General features: G+C 51.8%; 2 protein-coding genes across 6 annotated transcripts in view; one reads left to right on the top strand and one right to left on the bottom strand.

Moving 5' to 3' along the window:
- ING5 (inhibitor of growth family member 5) overlaps positions 1-709 on the bottom strand; it is a 39,344-nt gene extending 38,635 nt beyond the window's left edge. Inside the window, exon 1 of the mRNA XM_005574897.4 lies at positions 596-709. The gene's annotated coding sequence lies outside the window, so the exon portion shown is untranslated. The remainder of the gene's footprint in view (positions 1-595) is intronic.
- Positions 710-903: 194 nt separating this feature from the next.
- On the top strand, positions 904-12,297 carry DTYMK (deoxythymidylate kinase). Of its 5 annotated transcripts, none has more exons than XM_005574893.4 (5): positions 904-1,055; positions 1,838-1,946; positions 7,370-7,460; positions 9,466-9,591; positions 11,816-12,297. In XM_005574893.4, the coding sequence occupies exons 1-5, from the start codon at positions 926-928 to the stop codon at positions 11,924-11,926; spliced, it is 567 nt and encodes a 188-aa protein (XP_005574950.2). In that variant the 5' UTR covers positions 904-925; the 3' UTR covers positions 11,927-12,297. The 5 variants fall into 5 exon arrangements, with proteins under 5 accessions (XP_005574950.2, XP_005574949.2, XP_015288606.1 ...); XM_005574892.4 differs by having other exon boundaries at positions 9,394-9,591; XM_015433120.4 differs by having other exon boundaries at positions 7,370-7,496.
- Positions 12,298-13,552: the final 1,255 nt, after the last annotated feature.

Here is a 13,552-nt window from a genome sequence, read left to right as displayed (position 1 = left end):
GGTGTGGTGGCGGCGCCTGTAGTCCCAGCTACTCGGGAGGCTGAGGCAGGAGAATGGCTTGAACCCGGGAGGCGGAGGTTGCAGTGAGCCGAGATCGCGCCACTGCACTCCAGCCTGGGCGGCAGAGCGAGACTCCGTCTCAAACAAAACAACAACAAAAAACAACAACAAAACAACAACACAAACACACACACGGACTTTTCAGAGCCCTGCAGTTTTGCGCTTCAGGAACAATGGTGAACATTTATCAACCCCACGGTTTTACTACAACTGCCAGGTAGCCAGTGTCTACACAGCCCCCTATCCTGCCCCTGCTGTCAAACACAGCGTTTCCAGAACGCAGTCGGGGTGGGCTCCAGGTGAGCTCTGGGAGGCGCCCCGGCTGAGCCTGGGCACTGGGCCCCGCGCTTCGGAAGGCATCTCGCTCGTGCGTCTCGCGCGCCGCGGGACCGGAGCCCTCGCGCGTGCAGCGGGCACCGCAGGGCCGTGAGAGTCGGGCCCGCTGCGCGCAGCCAGGAGCCAACGAGAGGCGACGCTGCCCGGGCAGCGCCCGGGAGCCCCTCCGACCCTGCCCCCCGCTCGTCCGCGCCCTGACCCAGCGTCTGCAGCCATCCAGCCCGCGCGGCGTCACCGGCTCTCCCGAAGCGAAAGGCTCTGCTAGCCCGAGGACGGAGGCCCGCATGGGACACCGGGCACCGGTTTCCGCCCCGGAAGCCCAGGACGCTGCTCCAGTGACGGCAAGGCCCAGGGCGCAGGCGCGAGTGTCGGTCCCACAGCGCGTCGCCCTCGCCCCAGCCCCGGCCAATCCCTTCGAATCCGGCTGAGGCCGGGAAATGCGAGCCAATCACGGTGCGCGCTGTTGATGCCGGCCAATGGGAGCTCCGGAAGGAGGTGTGGAGACGCAGGGGGCGGGCGGTGGACAGTCATGGCGGCCCGGCGCGGGGCTCTCATAGTGCTGGAGGGCGTGGACCGCGCGGGGAAGAGCACGCAGAGCCGCAAGCTGGTGGAAACGCTGTGCGCCGCGGGCCACCGCGCCGAACTGCTCCGGTTCCCGGGTGGGTGCGCGCGGCGGGTGGGGGTGCGCGGCGGCTTTCGGCGCCTCTGCCTTCCCAGGGACTCTTTGCTCCTAAGCTTAGTTGCCTGCGGTCGACGTGCTGTGAACTGCGCGGTTTTTATTTTAAAAGATGGGCTCTCGCCGTGTCGGCCAGGCTGGAATGCAGTGGCGCCATCTCGGCTCACGGCAGCCTGGACCTCCCGGGCTCAAGCGATCCTCCCGCCTCAGCCTCCCGAGTAGCCGGGACCACAGGCGCGCGCCACCGCCCCCGGCCCACGCCGCGTGTCTTGAAGTGCGGGGTGTGGTGATGACTGACGTGTAAACCCGCGCGAAACCGTGGTCTCGACCCCAAAAGTTTCCTCCAGTTCTTTTGTAGTCCATGTGTCATTTTTGTGGATGTTTCGGGTGTTGTGTTTTGTTTGATGACTGTTCGCGCTTTCAGGGGTTTTATAGCATATATTTTAAAGTTTTCAAGTGAAGCATTGACCTTAATCCTAGGCCACCCAGTCCACAAATTTTATAAATGCTTGCTTTGAAGTCTCCACTTTCTTCCCGAGTTCTTTTTTCCTAAAGCATTTTTCATCCCAGCTTGTCTGCAGATTGCTGTTCTTTCTCAGAGAAATTCCTTTGACTTCCGCAGAAGAGCCAAACCTGTCTGGAGATTTAGTAAAGTAAAACTCAAAGTGAGACTTGAGTCCAGGAGAAATTCAGCCCAAACTATATTGTCATGTAGAGGGAAAGCCTGATCTCACTTGTATTTTGTGTGTTTCTCTTTTTTTCTAGAAAGATCAACGGAAATCGGCAAACTTCTGAGTTCCTACTTGGAAAAGAAAAGTGACGTGGAGGATCACGCGGTGCACCTGCTTTTTTCTGCAAATCGCTGGGAACAAGTGTAAAAACCATTGTACATTGCTGCCCCTGCCCCGGCCACTTTCCTTCCTCCTGAGATACAGTGAATGCCGCACTTGATTCTGAATGACAATGACAGTCATGCTAGGGCCTCAGGTTCTTTTATTTAGCAGTCCTGTGATCAGAGGTGGTGAAGCCCCTAGTTCCCAAAGGGCACTAACGAATGCTGTTTCTTCCTCCTGCTCCCCACACCCCATAACTAATAGACTTAAGTTTTTCGGATTTTTTTAGACGGAGTTTCACTCTGTCACCAGGCAGAGGTGCGATCTCGGCTCACTGCAATCTCTGCCTCTCGGGTTCAGGGGATTCTCCTGCCTCAGCCTCCCAACTAGCTGGGACTACAGGCGCGTGCCACCACAGCCAGCTAATTTTTGTATTTTTAATTTATTTTATTTTTTAATTTAATTTTTGTATTTTTAGTAGAGACAGGGTTTCACGGTGTTGGCCAGGATGGTCTCTCTTGACCTTGTGATCTGCCTGCCTTGACCTCCTAAAGTTCTGGGATTACAGCAGGTGTGAGCCACCACACCTGGCCCCTTTTTTTTTTTTTTTTAAGACAAGGTATTGCTCTGTGGCCCAGGCTGGAGTGCAGTGTCACACGATCATGGCTCACTGCAGCCTCAACTTCCTAGGCTCAAGCAGTCCTCCCACCTCAGCATCCCGAGCAGGTTGGACCGTGCGTGCATGCTGCCAAGCCCAGCTAATTTTTTTTTTAAAGTAGAGTCAAGGTCTCACCATATCGCTCAGGCTGGTCTCAAACCCCTGGCCTCATAGACTTAATGTTTTAAAGATAGCTTTAGGTATACAGAAAAATTGATCAAAAAGTAGAGTATGTAGAGAGCTCCCTACATACTACCCCTGCCTTCCCCCTTCCCTATTATTTATGTGCTGTATTATGTTACATTTGTTAAAATTGATAACCGATATTGATACATTAGTAACTGAAGGTTATAGTTTATATGAACTCTCCTGCCACCTTTTTTGTTTTAAGTCATTGTAGTAGGTTTCCTCTTCATTCAACACTTAATGTTCATGTGTGTTCTTTCAGATGTTTTTATGTTTATATACATATGTAGAAACTACTATAGTTAGAATTTTGTTTTTTAACATAAATGAGGTCATACCATACAAATTATTTGGCAACTTTCTAACTCTGCCTTACAGATTTCTGCACTGACAGATCCCCTAACTCTGCCCTTCTCATGCTTTTTCATTGTTGTAGCATGTTCTCTAGAAAAGTTGTTCCACGGTACATTTAGCCTGTTCCCTGCTGGTGAACTTTCACTGGTTCCTCCTCATCCGTGTTACATGAAACGCTGCATTATTCTCCTCTGGCTTAGCTTTGTGTCTTGCTTGGAAAGGCTATTCCCACTCGAAGTCTTAAATGAAAATGAGACAATTTTTATAATCTTTTTAACACGTCTAGATTTTATGGAGGCAATTGTTCTTCTGATTTTGCTTTTTGTGGCTTTGTAGAAAAGTGATGAAACACGTATATGTATGCCCAATTTAAAATGAAGAATAATCCTGATTTTACTTTTTAGATAATCTTATCCCAGGTACCCAAGGCTACATCTCTTTTGTCCATCTGTTCTGCTACAGGTTACTTGTTTCCCTAATAGATATTTAAGTTTCCTCTATGTCTAACCATGGCTTGGAGACAAGAGTCTCGCTGTGTTGCTCAGATTGGAGTGCAATGGCGCAGTCTCAGCTCACTGCAACCTCCGCCTCCCGGATTCAAGCAATTCTCCTGCCTCAGCTGCCTGAGTAGCTGGGATTACAGGCGCATACGACCATGCACAGCTAAGTTGTATGTTTTAGTAGAGATAGGGTTTCACCATGTTGGCCAGGCTGGTCTTGAACGCCTGACCTCAAGTGATCTTCCCACCTCGGCCTCCCACAGTGCTGGGATTACAGGCGTGAGCCACCATGCCCGACCAATAGTTCATGTCTTATTTTCCCTAATTAATAGTCCATTGTTTGGATGTACCATAGTTCATTCACCTACTAAAGGACATCTTTGTTGCTTCCAAGTTTTGGCAGTTATAAAACCATTATAAACATCCTCATGCAGGGTTCTGTGTGGTCATAAGCTTTCACTTCTTTTGGGTAAATGCCAGGGAATACCATTGCTTTAATATGTGGTAAGACTGTTATTTTTGTAAATAACTGCTAAACCATGGGTGTCCAGTCTTTTGGCTTCTCTGGGCCACAGTGGAAGAACTGTCTTGGGCCACGCATAAAATACACTAACAATTGCTGATGAGCTTAAAGAAAAAAATCTCATAATGTTTTAAGAAAGCTTATGGATTTGTGTTGGGCTGCATGCAGCCTGGGGGCCTCGGGTTGGACAAGCTTGTGCTAAACTGTCTTCCAGAGTGGCTGCAGCATTTTGCATTCTCCTCAGCAGTGAACGAGGGTTCCTACTGCTCCAGATCCTCACCAGCATTTGGTGGTGTCAGTGTTCAGATGTTTGCCATTCTGAAAGGGGTGTGTGGTACCTCATTGTTCTGGTTTGCGTTTCCCTGTTGACGTATGATGTGGAGTATCTTTTCATATGCTTGTTTGCCATCTGTATATCTGGTTTCATGAGGTATCTGTTAAGTGCTTTGGCCCACTCTTTTTTTTGGGACGGGGTCTCAACCAGGCTGGAGTACAGTGGCACGGTCTTGGCTCACTGCAGCCTCTACCTCCCAGGCTCAAGCGATCCTCCTGCCTTAGCCTCCCAAGTAGCTGGGACTACAGGTGCATGCCACCATGCTACGTTTTGTATTTCTTTTTTTTTTTTTCCTCTTGAGACAGTTTCTTTTTCATCGCCCAGGCTGGAGTTCAGTGGGGCGATCTTGGCTCACTGCAACCTATGCCTCCCAGGTTCAAGCAATTCTCCTTTCTCAGCCTCCCAAGTAGCTGGGATTACAGGTGCCTACTACCATGCCCGGCTAATTTTTCTATTTTGTAATTAGTGATGAGGTTTCACTATGTTGGCCAGGCTGGTATTGAACTGACCTCAGGTGATCCACCCACCTCAGCCTCCCAAAGTGCTGGGATTACAGGCGTGAGCCACCGTGCCTGGCCAATTTTGTATTTTTTGAGGAGATGTGGTTTCACCATGTTGTCCAGGTTGGTCTCAAATTCCTGGCCTCAAGTGATGAACCATGCCTACGCCTCCCAAAGTGTTGGGAATATAGGCATGAGCCATCACGCCCAGCCTTGACCCACTTTTTAAGGGGGTTGGTTGTTTTCTTATTTTTGAGTTTTAAGAATTCTGTGTATGCTTGAGATACCAGTCCTTTATAAAATGTGTCTTTTATACATATTTTCTCCTATGCTGTGGTTTGTCTTTTCCTTTTTCTCTTCTTTTTTTAGACAGGGTCTCTCTTTGTCATGCAGGCTGAGTGCAGTGCACAATCACAGCTTACTGCAGCCTCGACCTCAAGTGATCTTCCCACCTCAGCCTCCCAAGTAGCTGCAACTACAGGCATGTTAACACACCTGGCTAATGTTTGTAAAATTTTTTTGTAGCGATGGAGTCTCACCATTGTTGCCCAGGCTGGTCTTGAACTCCTGGACCCAAGCAATCCTCCTGTCTTGTTTCCCAAAGTGCTGTGATTAGAGGCATGAGCCACCCTGCCCAGCCTTATTTATTTATTTTTTTTAAAGAGAAATGTCTTGCTCTGTTGCCTAGGCTGGAATGTTGTGGCATGATCACAGCTTACTGTAGCCTTAAACTCCTGGGTTCCAGTGATCCTCTTGCCTCAGCCTCTGGAGTAGCTAGGACTATAGGTGCATGCCACTATCCCTGGCTGATGTTTACATTTTTTGTAGAGATGGGGGTCTTACTGTTGTTGCTCAGGCTGGTCTCAAACACCTGGCCTCAAGGGATCCATCCCGCCAAATGGCTTCCAAAAGTGCTGGGCTCACAGGCATGAGCCACCACGCCCGGCTTCCGTTCCTTCTCTTGACTGTGTCTCTCACAAAGCAGAAAGTTTTCTATTTTCGTGAAGTTCATCTTAATCAACTCTCTCATTGGTTGTACCTTTGGTTTTGTATCTAAACAGTCTGCCAAACCCCAGGTGATCTAAGTTTTCTCCTGTGTTATTGTCTAGGAGTTACATAGTTTTGCATTTAACATTTGGGTCTGTGATTCATTTTGTCTTTTTTTTTCCCCCCCTTTTTGTGGAGAACAGGGTCTCACTATATTACCCAGGCAGGTGTTGAACTCCTGGGCTCAAGCTCTCCTCCTGCCTCTGCCTTCTTGAGAGCTGGGATTACAGGCGTGAGCCACTGTGCCGGCCTGTGATTCATTTTGAATTTATGTTTGTGGAAGGTATACGGTCTGCTCTAATTTATGCTGTTTCATGAGGATGTCCAGTTGTTCCAGCAGCGTTTGTTGAGGAAATTGCCTTTGCGCCATTGCGTCCTTCTGCTGCTTTGTCAGAGGCCAGTTGACTCCTTATGTGGGTGCCCCTATGATTTGAAGGCCCCAGTGAGACTGGCTGAGTCGATTGAATCAGACTTTTCTTTCTCTGTCTTGAGCAGTGCTTCTCACTAGTGTTGGGTCCCATGTCTTTGTACATCCGTGATCTTGGCGGCTGTAGGGGTGATGGTGGACTTGTGGTATTTGGTAGAGAACATCCTTGCAGTCCAGGTTAGGGGTCATAAGCATGGACGAGTCACCTGCTGGCTGTACCCGCGCTTCCCCTGCCACCATCCTCTGCTCTCTTCTTTGCCTGTGCTTCTTTGCCTGTGCTTTCCTCTTCCTGGACAGGGTAGTGCTGGCCTTTCTGCCCAGACGGCTGACAATGCTTCCCCTTTCCCTTGCGGTGTTTCTGGAACATTGAAGTTTACCAGTTGTGTTTGTTACTATTTAGTGAGGTTATCTTTTCCATGTCGGGTTTTGTTGGAGGTGTGGGAATGGCATCTTCTGGAGAAGATCCCGACCTTTTTGGATTAAAAATAAGGTTACAAATCACTGTGCTGTATCTGTTGTCGTATGAGATTTCTGAGTTGTATTGTTGGGATAAATTTCTTTTTTTTTTTTTGAGATGGAGTCTCGAGACGCTCCGTCACCCCGGCTGGAGTGCAGTGGTGTGATCTCGGCTCACTGCAACCTCCACCTCCTGGGTTCAAGCAGTTCTCCTGCCTCAGCCTCCTGAGAAGCTGGGATTACAGGTGCCTGCCACCATGTCCAGCTAATTTTTTGTATTTTTAGTAGAGATGGGGTTTCACCGTGTTAGCCAGGATGGTCTCGATCTCCTGACCTTGTGATCCACCCGCCTCAGCCTCCCAAAGTGCTGGGATTATAGGCGTGAGCCACCACGCACGGCCTGTTGGGATAATTTAAGCTTGACAGTTCAAGGCCTATGAAACCAGAACCAGGGCTCAGGAGCATCCTCTGTTTTTCAGGCCCTTAATTAAGGAAAAGTTGAGCCAGGGTGTGACCCTCATCGTGGACAGATATGCATTTTCTGGTGTGGCCTTCACCGGTGCCAAGGAGGTGAGTGCCACTTGGCCTCCTGTCGGGCGAGCACAGGTGTGTGGACCCAGGACTGCCCTTGAATGCGAGTACGAGTGACATGCCTCCGATTACTCTGCAGAGTTTTGTGATTCTTAAATTCCTTTTATCTCTTTGCTAGATTAATTTGGTTTTATCAGTAAGAAGAGCAAACATTTATGCAGCTAGAGATTGTTTCACAGATAGAACCACAGTTGTTATTTGGATTATATTTTCCATATGCTTTTCTTTTTTTTTTTTCTTTGAGATGGAGTCTCATTCTGTCACCCAGGCTGGGTGCAGTGGTGTGATCTCAGCTCATTGCAACCTCTGCCTCCTGGGTTCAAGCGATTATCGTGCCTCAGTCTCCCGAGTATCTGGGATTATAGGCACACGCCACCGTGCCCAGCTAAGTTTTGTATTTTTAGTAGAGACGGGGTTTTCCCATGTTGGCCAGGCTGATCTCAAACTCCTGACCTCAAGTGATCTACTCATCTCGGCCTCCCAAAGTGCTGGGATGACAGGCGTGAGCCACTGCGCCCAGCGCCCAGATGCATTTTCAAAGATGGTTCATTTGTAGTACTTTTTTTTCCCCTTTTTTTGCAAGAGGGGGTCTCCCTCTGTTGCCCAGGCTGGAGTGCAGTGGAACAATCAAAGCTTGCTGTAACCTTCAACTCTTGGGCCCAAGTCATCCTCCTGCCTCAGCCCCTCAAAGTGCTGGGATTACAGCTGTGAGCCACTGCGCCCAGCTCTGTCCCTTAAAGAGACAGTAAAAAGAAAGATAATGTGGTTATGTTTCATGATAACCGCCCTCACTTTTTATTTTTATTTTATTTTTGGATGGAGTCTCGCTCTGTCACCCAGGCTGGAGTGCAGTATGAGTGGTGCGATCTTGGCTCCTGTCTCAGCCTCCCGAATAGCTGGGACTACAGGCGCCCGTCACCAAGCCTGGCTAATTTTTTGTATTTTTAGTAGAGACAGGGTTTCACCGTGTTAGCCAGGATGGTCTTGATCTCCTGACCTTGTGATCTGCCCGCCTCAGCCTCCCAGAGTGCTGGGATTACAGGTGTGAGCCACCGCGCCTGGCCATGCCCTCACTTTTTAATTCTGCCATTTCTCATGTGTTAGCTTGAGTCCTTCCCCTCTGAAGTATTAAGTTGTGTAATAAGGAGAACAAGACTCATGATTCCTTTGCTTCTTCCTGCTGTGCGGATCGACTGACAGCCGCAGGCCCTGTGGGAGGTGCTGGTGGACGCCTTCCCTCAGCTTATGGTGCTGTTGTGTGATGACCTGGAGTCACAGCCTTTCCAGTCCTACCTTTCCTCCGGAAACAGGACAGCATTTGGAGGGAGATGGGATGAGTAAGGGAGGGACAGAGAGTGTTTGCACAGCCCTGGCAAGGAGGGCCAGTGGGGGAGGCTAGGCTGGCACAGGGCTGGCACACAGCAGGCTCTAGGAGTTTGTCTCCTTCCTGTTCTTCCATGGGGGATGAGACCCTGGCCTGTGTATGGCAGAAAGGACACTGCCAAGGACCCCGTGCCTGTGTCCGGACCCAGCTGCTCTTTGCCGTAGGCGTCCTAGGCCGGGGGTCTCCAGGGGCTCTGTACATAGGCTGTTTCCTCCTGGCCACCGGGCCTGTAGCTGCGCTGGGAGGGCCTCCGTGGGGCCTGGGCTGTGGGTGGCGGGGACCGGGAGCCATTCTACCTGCCTACGTTTCTGTCCACTTGTCTGTTTACAAAGGAAAAACGAGAAGGTGACATTGGAGAAAGCAAAACCTTTAATTTGAGGTTTTAAAAATTAAACACGAGCCACCATATAAACAGTCTCACGTCTTGGTGCCTCACCAAATGTCCCCAAATTTTTTCCCGTTTTTATGACTTTTGAAACAAAAACCTAGACCACACTAAGCTTTAACTGTTGGGTTCTTTGTTGGCAGAATTTTTCCCTAGATTGGTGTAAACAGCCAGACGTGGGCCTTCCCAAACCCGACCTGGTCCTGTTCCTCCAGTTACAGTTGGCAGATGCTGCCAAGCGGGGAGCGTATGGCCATGAGCGCTACGAGAACAGGGCTTTCCAGGAGCGGGCCCTCCGGTGTTTCCACCAGCTCATGAGAGACGCGACTTTGAACTGGAAGGTGAGAATCCCAGAACTGCACAGTAGGAAGTAGGAACCGTCGAGCAGTGGCTCAGGATTACACCCTGTGGTGACTGGCACAGGCGCACCAGCAGAGCTGCTGCCGTTCTGTCTGGTCTTCCCAGATGCGGAGCCCCGGGAGTAGTCGTTCAGGGGTTCTCAGTGCCAGCAAATTCTTTTTTTTTTGAGACAGAGTCTTGCTCTGTCGCCCAGGCTGGGGTGCGGTGGCGCCATCTCGGCTCATTGCAACCTCCACTTCCTGGGTTCAAGTGATTCTCCTGCCTCAGCCTCCCGAGTAGCTGGGATTACAGGCACCTGTCATCATGCCTGGCTAACTTTTTTTGCATTTTTGTAGAGACAGGGTTTCTCCACGTTGGTCAGGCTGGTCTCCAACTCCTGACCTCAGGCGATCTGTACGTCTCGGCCTCCCAAAGTACTGGGTTTATAGGTGTGAACCACTGCACCCAGCTAGTGCCAGCAAATTCTAATCCGGTGAGTTTTGCTAAATGTTGACATTTGGCGCTTTGTCTGGTGGGTCAGGTGAGAGTCTGCACAATCCTCCACAGCCTCAGCCCCTCTTCAGACATGAGTGCCAGGCTGTTCCTGCCACTGTGTCCTCTGGTACAGGCCTCCCGCTGGGCGTGGGCGCTGCGGCCGCACCTGGCTGAGTTCAGGAGGGTGCCGTGTGCTGGCTTTCCCTTCAGCCCTGCCTCCTTCAGTCTCAGCAGTCCCAGGTCTGGCTCTACTCTGTCTACTCCCAGGACGCTGGGCTCTCCCCTCCCAGTGGACACGCAGGCACGCCTCTGCTCCTCCCAACCACAGCCCCCACCTCTCCCCCAGGCTCCAGTCGCCTGTGCCCACCGCCGCCCACGTGGCCTCTTTCCAGACAGCAGCCACGGCTTCTGGCACGTCCGGCGCCAGCACTGTCGTCGTGGCCACGGCCCGCAGAGCTTCTGTCCCTTGAGCTCCACACAGCAGTGCTCGAGGGCCTGCCCCAGCCTGACCGGCTGTGCCTGCAGATGATGCTGGTCACAGCTTTTCGTTTCCCGGAACACAGGCGGGATAGCAGCACCCTTTTCTGGCCGTGCGGCATGCCCTCTGGCAGTCAGCTGCCCGGAGAGGCTCATTTTGGGTGGTTCTGGGCGACAGCTGTGTGGCTGCACAGTGGCCGGTGAGTGGCATCTGGGAAGGCGGCTTTTGTGTAGAGGGTCACTCTCCTTCCATCACAGTCACACCTCATGAAATGGTTAGACTCTTCCCAGTGCCTTCCACGCTTCTGGCAGATTTTCTAGAATTTGCTGTTGAGGTTGAGGTTCAGAGAGGTGTGGGGTATCCCGGAAATCTCTCAAGAAGCTTGAGAAGGGTCCTGCGCCACCTGACAGCAGAAGCCGAGACGCCGTTGAGACGCCAGTGCTTCCGAGTTCCTCTCACTGCCTGCCTTGGTGCAGAGAAGGCCGTCCCGCGTGCTCATGCCCTCCCCACGTTCCTCGCACCATTCACGCCATTGTACGGCACAGCTGTTAGGACCAAATTCATCTTCTCCTCAGGGACGGGTCAGGCCCAGTGTTGCATCGGTCCTGTCTGGCTGCTGCGGAACTTCCTTACGTTCTAGGCAGTGCCCAGGAGCGTGGGCAGGGCAGGGTCTGCCCTCTGTGCTTCCCACTCACTGCTTGCGAGCTGGTGGGCTGGGTGGGCCTGGCTGTGCTGAGGGCTATGCCTCACTCCTGCAAGTGGGCACTCATCGGGGTTGGGGTCACAAGGAGGCTCAGGTCGGCTGAGAGCAGGAGTGGGCAGTTGGCACGTCATGTTTCTCCTGCATCAGGGCTGTGGCAGGAATGCCGGGTGGCTTTGTACCGTGGGTACTATCAAGGTTGAGGTTCAGAGAGGTGTGGGGTATCCCAGAGGTCACCACACTGCCAGGAGGTTCAGGTTGGCCTTCCAGAGCCTGGCCTGTGTGAAATCCACACGAGCACGGAGGACAGAATGAAACATGGTGGTGTTTTGAGACAGGGTCTTACTGCGTCACCCAGACTGGAGTACAGTGGTGCCAATTATTTTGCAGAGGTTGGGTGTCCCTGTGTAGCCCAGGCTGGTCTTGAACTCCTGGGTACAAGCAGTCCTCCCTCGTGGGCCTCCCAAAGTGCTGGGATTACAGGTGTGGGCTCCCACGCCCAGCCTGGAATGTGCTGATGAGCCTCTTTCTCCCGAAACCCCGGTGGGAACAGATGGTGGATGCTTCCAAAAGCATTGAAGCTGTCCACGAGGACATCCGTGTGCTCTCTGAGGACGCCATCCACACTGCCACAGAGAAGCCGCTGGGGGAGCTGTGGAAGTGACCCAAGGCTGCCCACTGGAGACGCCTCTCCCTGTAGTCCCTCGAGAGGTGGGAGACCCGCGGAAGGCCCCGTCTCCAGCGGTATCCAGATCCCACGACTTCAGGAGCTCTTTCCCGGCAGCAGAGATCTGCACGCTGCCTCTTCTGCCCCGGGCGGGGGTGTGGTGGGGACCTTGGCAGTATAGACATGAGCAGAGTGATAGAGCAGTCTCCTGCCCTCTCGCTGCCATCAGTGTCCTGATGGTACTCTGTTGTATTTTTTACTGAAGTTCAGTGATAACTCTGAGTAGTTTCATTGTGATCACTGTAAATGGTAATCAGTTGGAATTCTCCTAAATGTCTTTTAGACACTAGTAAAAATTGACCTGAAAATTGTTTGTGGAACGCTTCACTTTTCTTAGACTGAGGACAGAGCTGGCTTTGAATGGGAGAGAAGCGCCTTCATTGGGCCCAGTAGGGCCTTTCTGGACCTTAGTTCCTGCCTAGTTGAGGGAGTCCCACTGTGGGTCTGAACGGTTGCAGCCATGCCCTGGGCTCCAGCCAGGCTACGCCCGAGTGTCACCACAGCTTACATCCTGAACTCACCGAAGTTAACTCTGCTATTTTCATTGCAACCCTGGAGCTTAACTTTTCATCCTATCCCTTTTTATTTTTTTGGAAACAGGGTCTCACTGTCACCCAGGCTGGAGTGCAGTGGCACGATCGTGGCTCACTGCAGCCTTCTGCAGACCTGCTGGGCTCAGGTGATCCTCCCACTTCAGCCTCCTGAGTAGGTAGGCCTACAGGCCTTCACCATGCCTGGCTAATTTTTTTATTTTTTGTAGACAGGATTTTGCTATGTTGCCAGCCAGGCTCATCTCAAACTCCTGGGCTCAAGTGATCCACCTGCCTCGGCCTCCCAAAGTGCTGGGAGTACAGGCATGAGTCACCGTGCCTGGCCCATTGCATTCCCTTTTAAGTGACACTTGGAATGATTTGACACTCCTGGTAGAATCTGTCCCACAGAGCACTTTTTGGGTAGAGAGCAGCATACAGTGTGCTGGAGTGGAAGGCAGGCAGGGTCCCCCATCTGTGGGGGCAGCAGCTGTGGGTCTCAGTATCTTTCTGTGGCCAAGAGACAAATCCAGGCAAAACAAAAGGATTTCACTTGGGTAAGCATTGCCAGGGGCTGTGGGACGGGCCTGGGTGAGGAACCTTCAGATGGGAGACCTTTCTGGACTATCCAGGTGGGCCCAGTGTCATCACAGGGGCCTTTTTTTGTTGTCTTAAGATGAGGTCTGGCTCTGTCGCCCAGGCTGGAGTGCAGTGGTGCAGTCTTGACTCACTAGCCTCTCTTTCCTGGGCGCAAGTGATCCTCCCCCCTTAGCCTCCCAAAGTGCTGGGATTACAGGCTGGTGCCACCATGCCTGGCCCATCACAGGGGTCCGCCTAACAGGGAGGCAGGCCGTTCGAGTCAAGGAAGTGAGATGCCAGCAACAGAAGCTGGAGAGATGCCATGTTGCTGGCTGTGAGGTTGGAAGAAAGCGCCATGAGCCAAGCAGTTTCTGGCATCCAGGAGCTAGAAAAGACACAGCAATGTTCTCCCCTAGAGGAGCAGCCCTGCCCACAGCACGAGGTGGCTCTCTGC

The sequence above is a fragment of the Macaca fascicularis genome, chromosome 12 (genome assembly GCF_037993035.2).
Source record: "Macaca fascicularis isolate 582-1 chromosome 12, T2T-MFA8v1.1".
NCBI classification, from domain to species: domain Eukaryota; kingdom Metazoa; phylum Chordata; class Mammalia; order Primates; family Cercopithecidae; genus Macaca; species Macaca fascicularis.
This window is presented reverse-complemented; position numbering and strand designations above follow the sequence as displayed.

Bases quoted from the DNA above. Each gene is read 5' to 3' on its own strand.
- DTYMK (XM_015433119.4), top strand. From the start codon at position 926: ATGGCGGCCCGGCGCGGGGCTCTCATAGTGCTGGAGGGCGTGGACCGC. The intron at 1,947-7,369 runs GTAAAAACCATT...TCTGTTTTTCAG, and splicing joins GCAAATCGCTGGGAACAAGT to GCCCTTAATTAAGGAAAAGT. The intron at 7,497-9,393 runs GTGTGTGGACCC...CTTTGTTGGCAG, and splicing joins CTCCTGTCGGGCGAGCACAG to AATTTTTCCCTAGATTGGTG.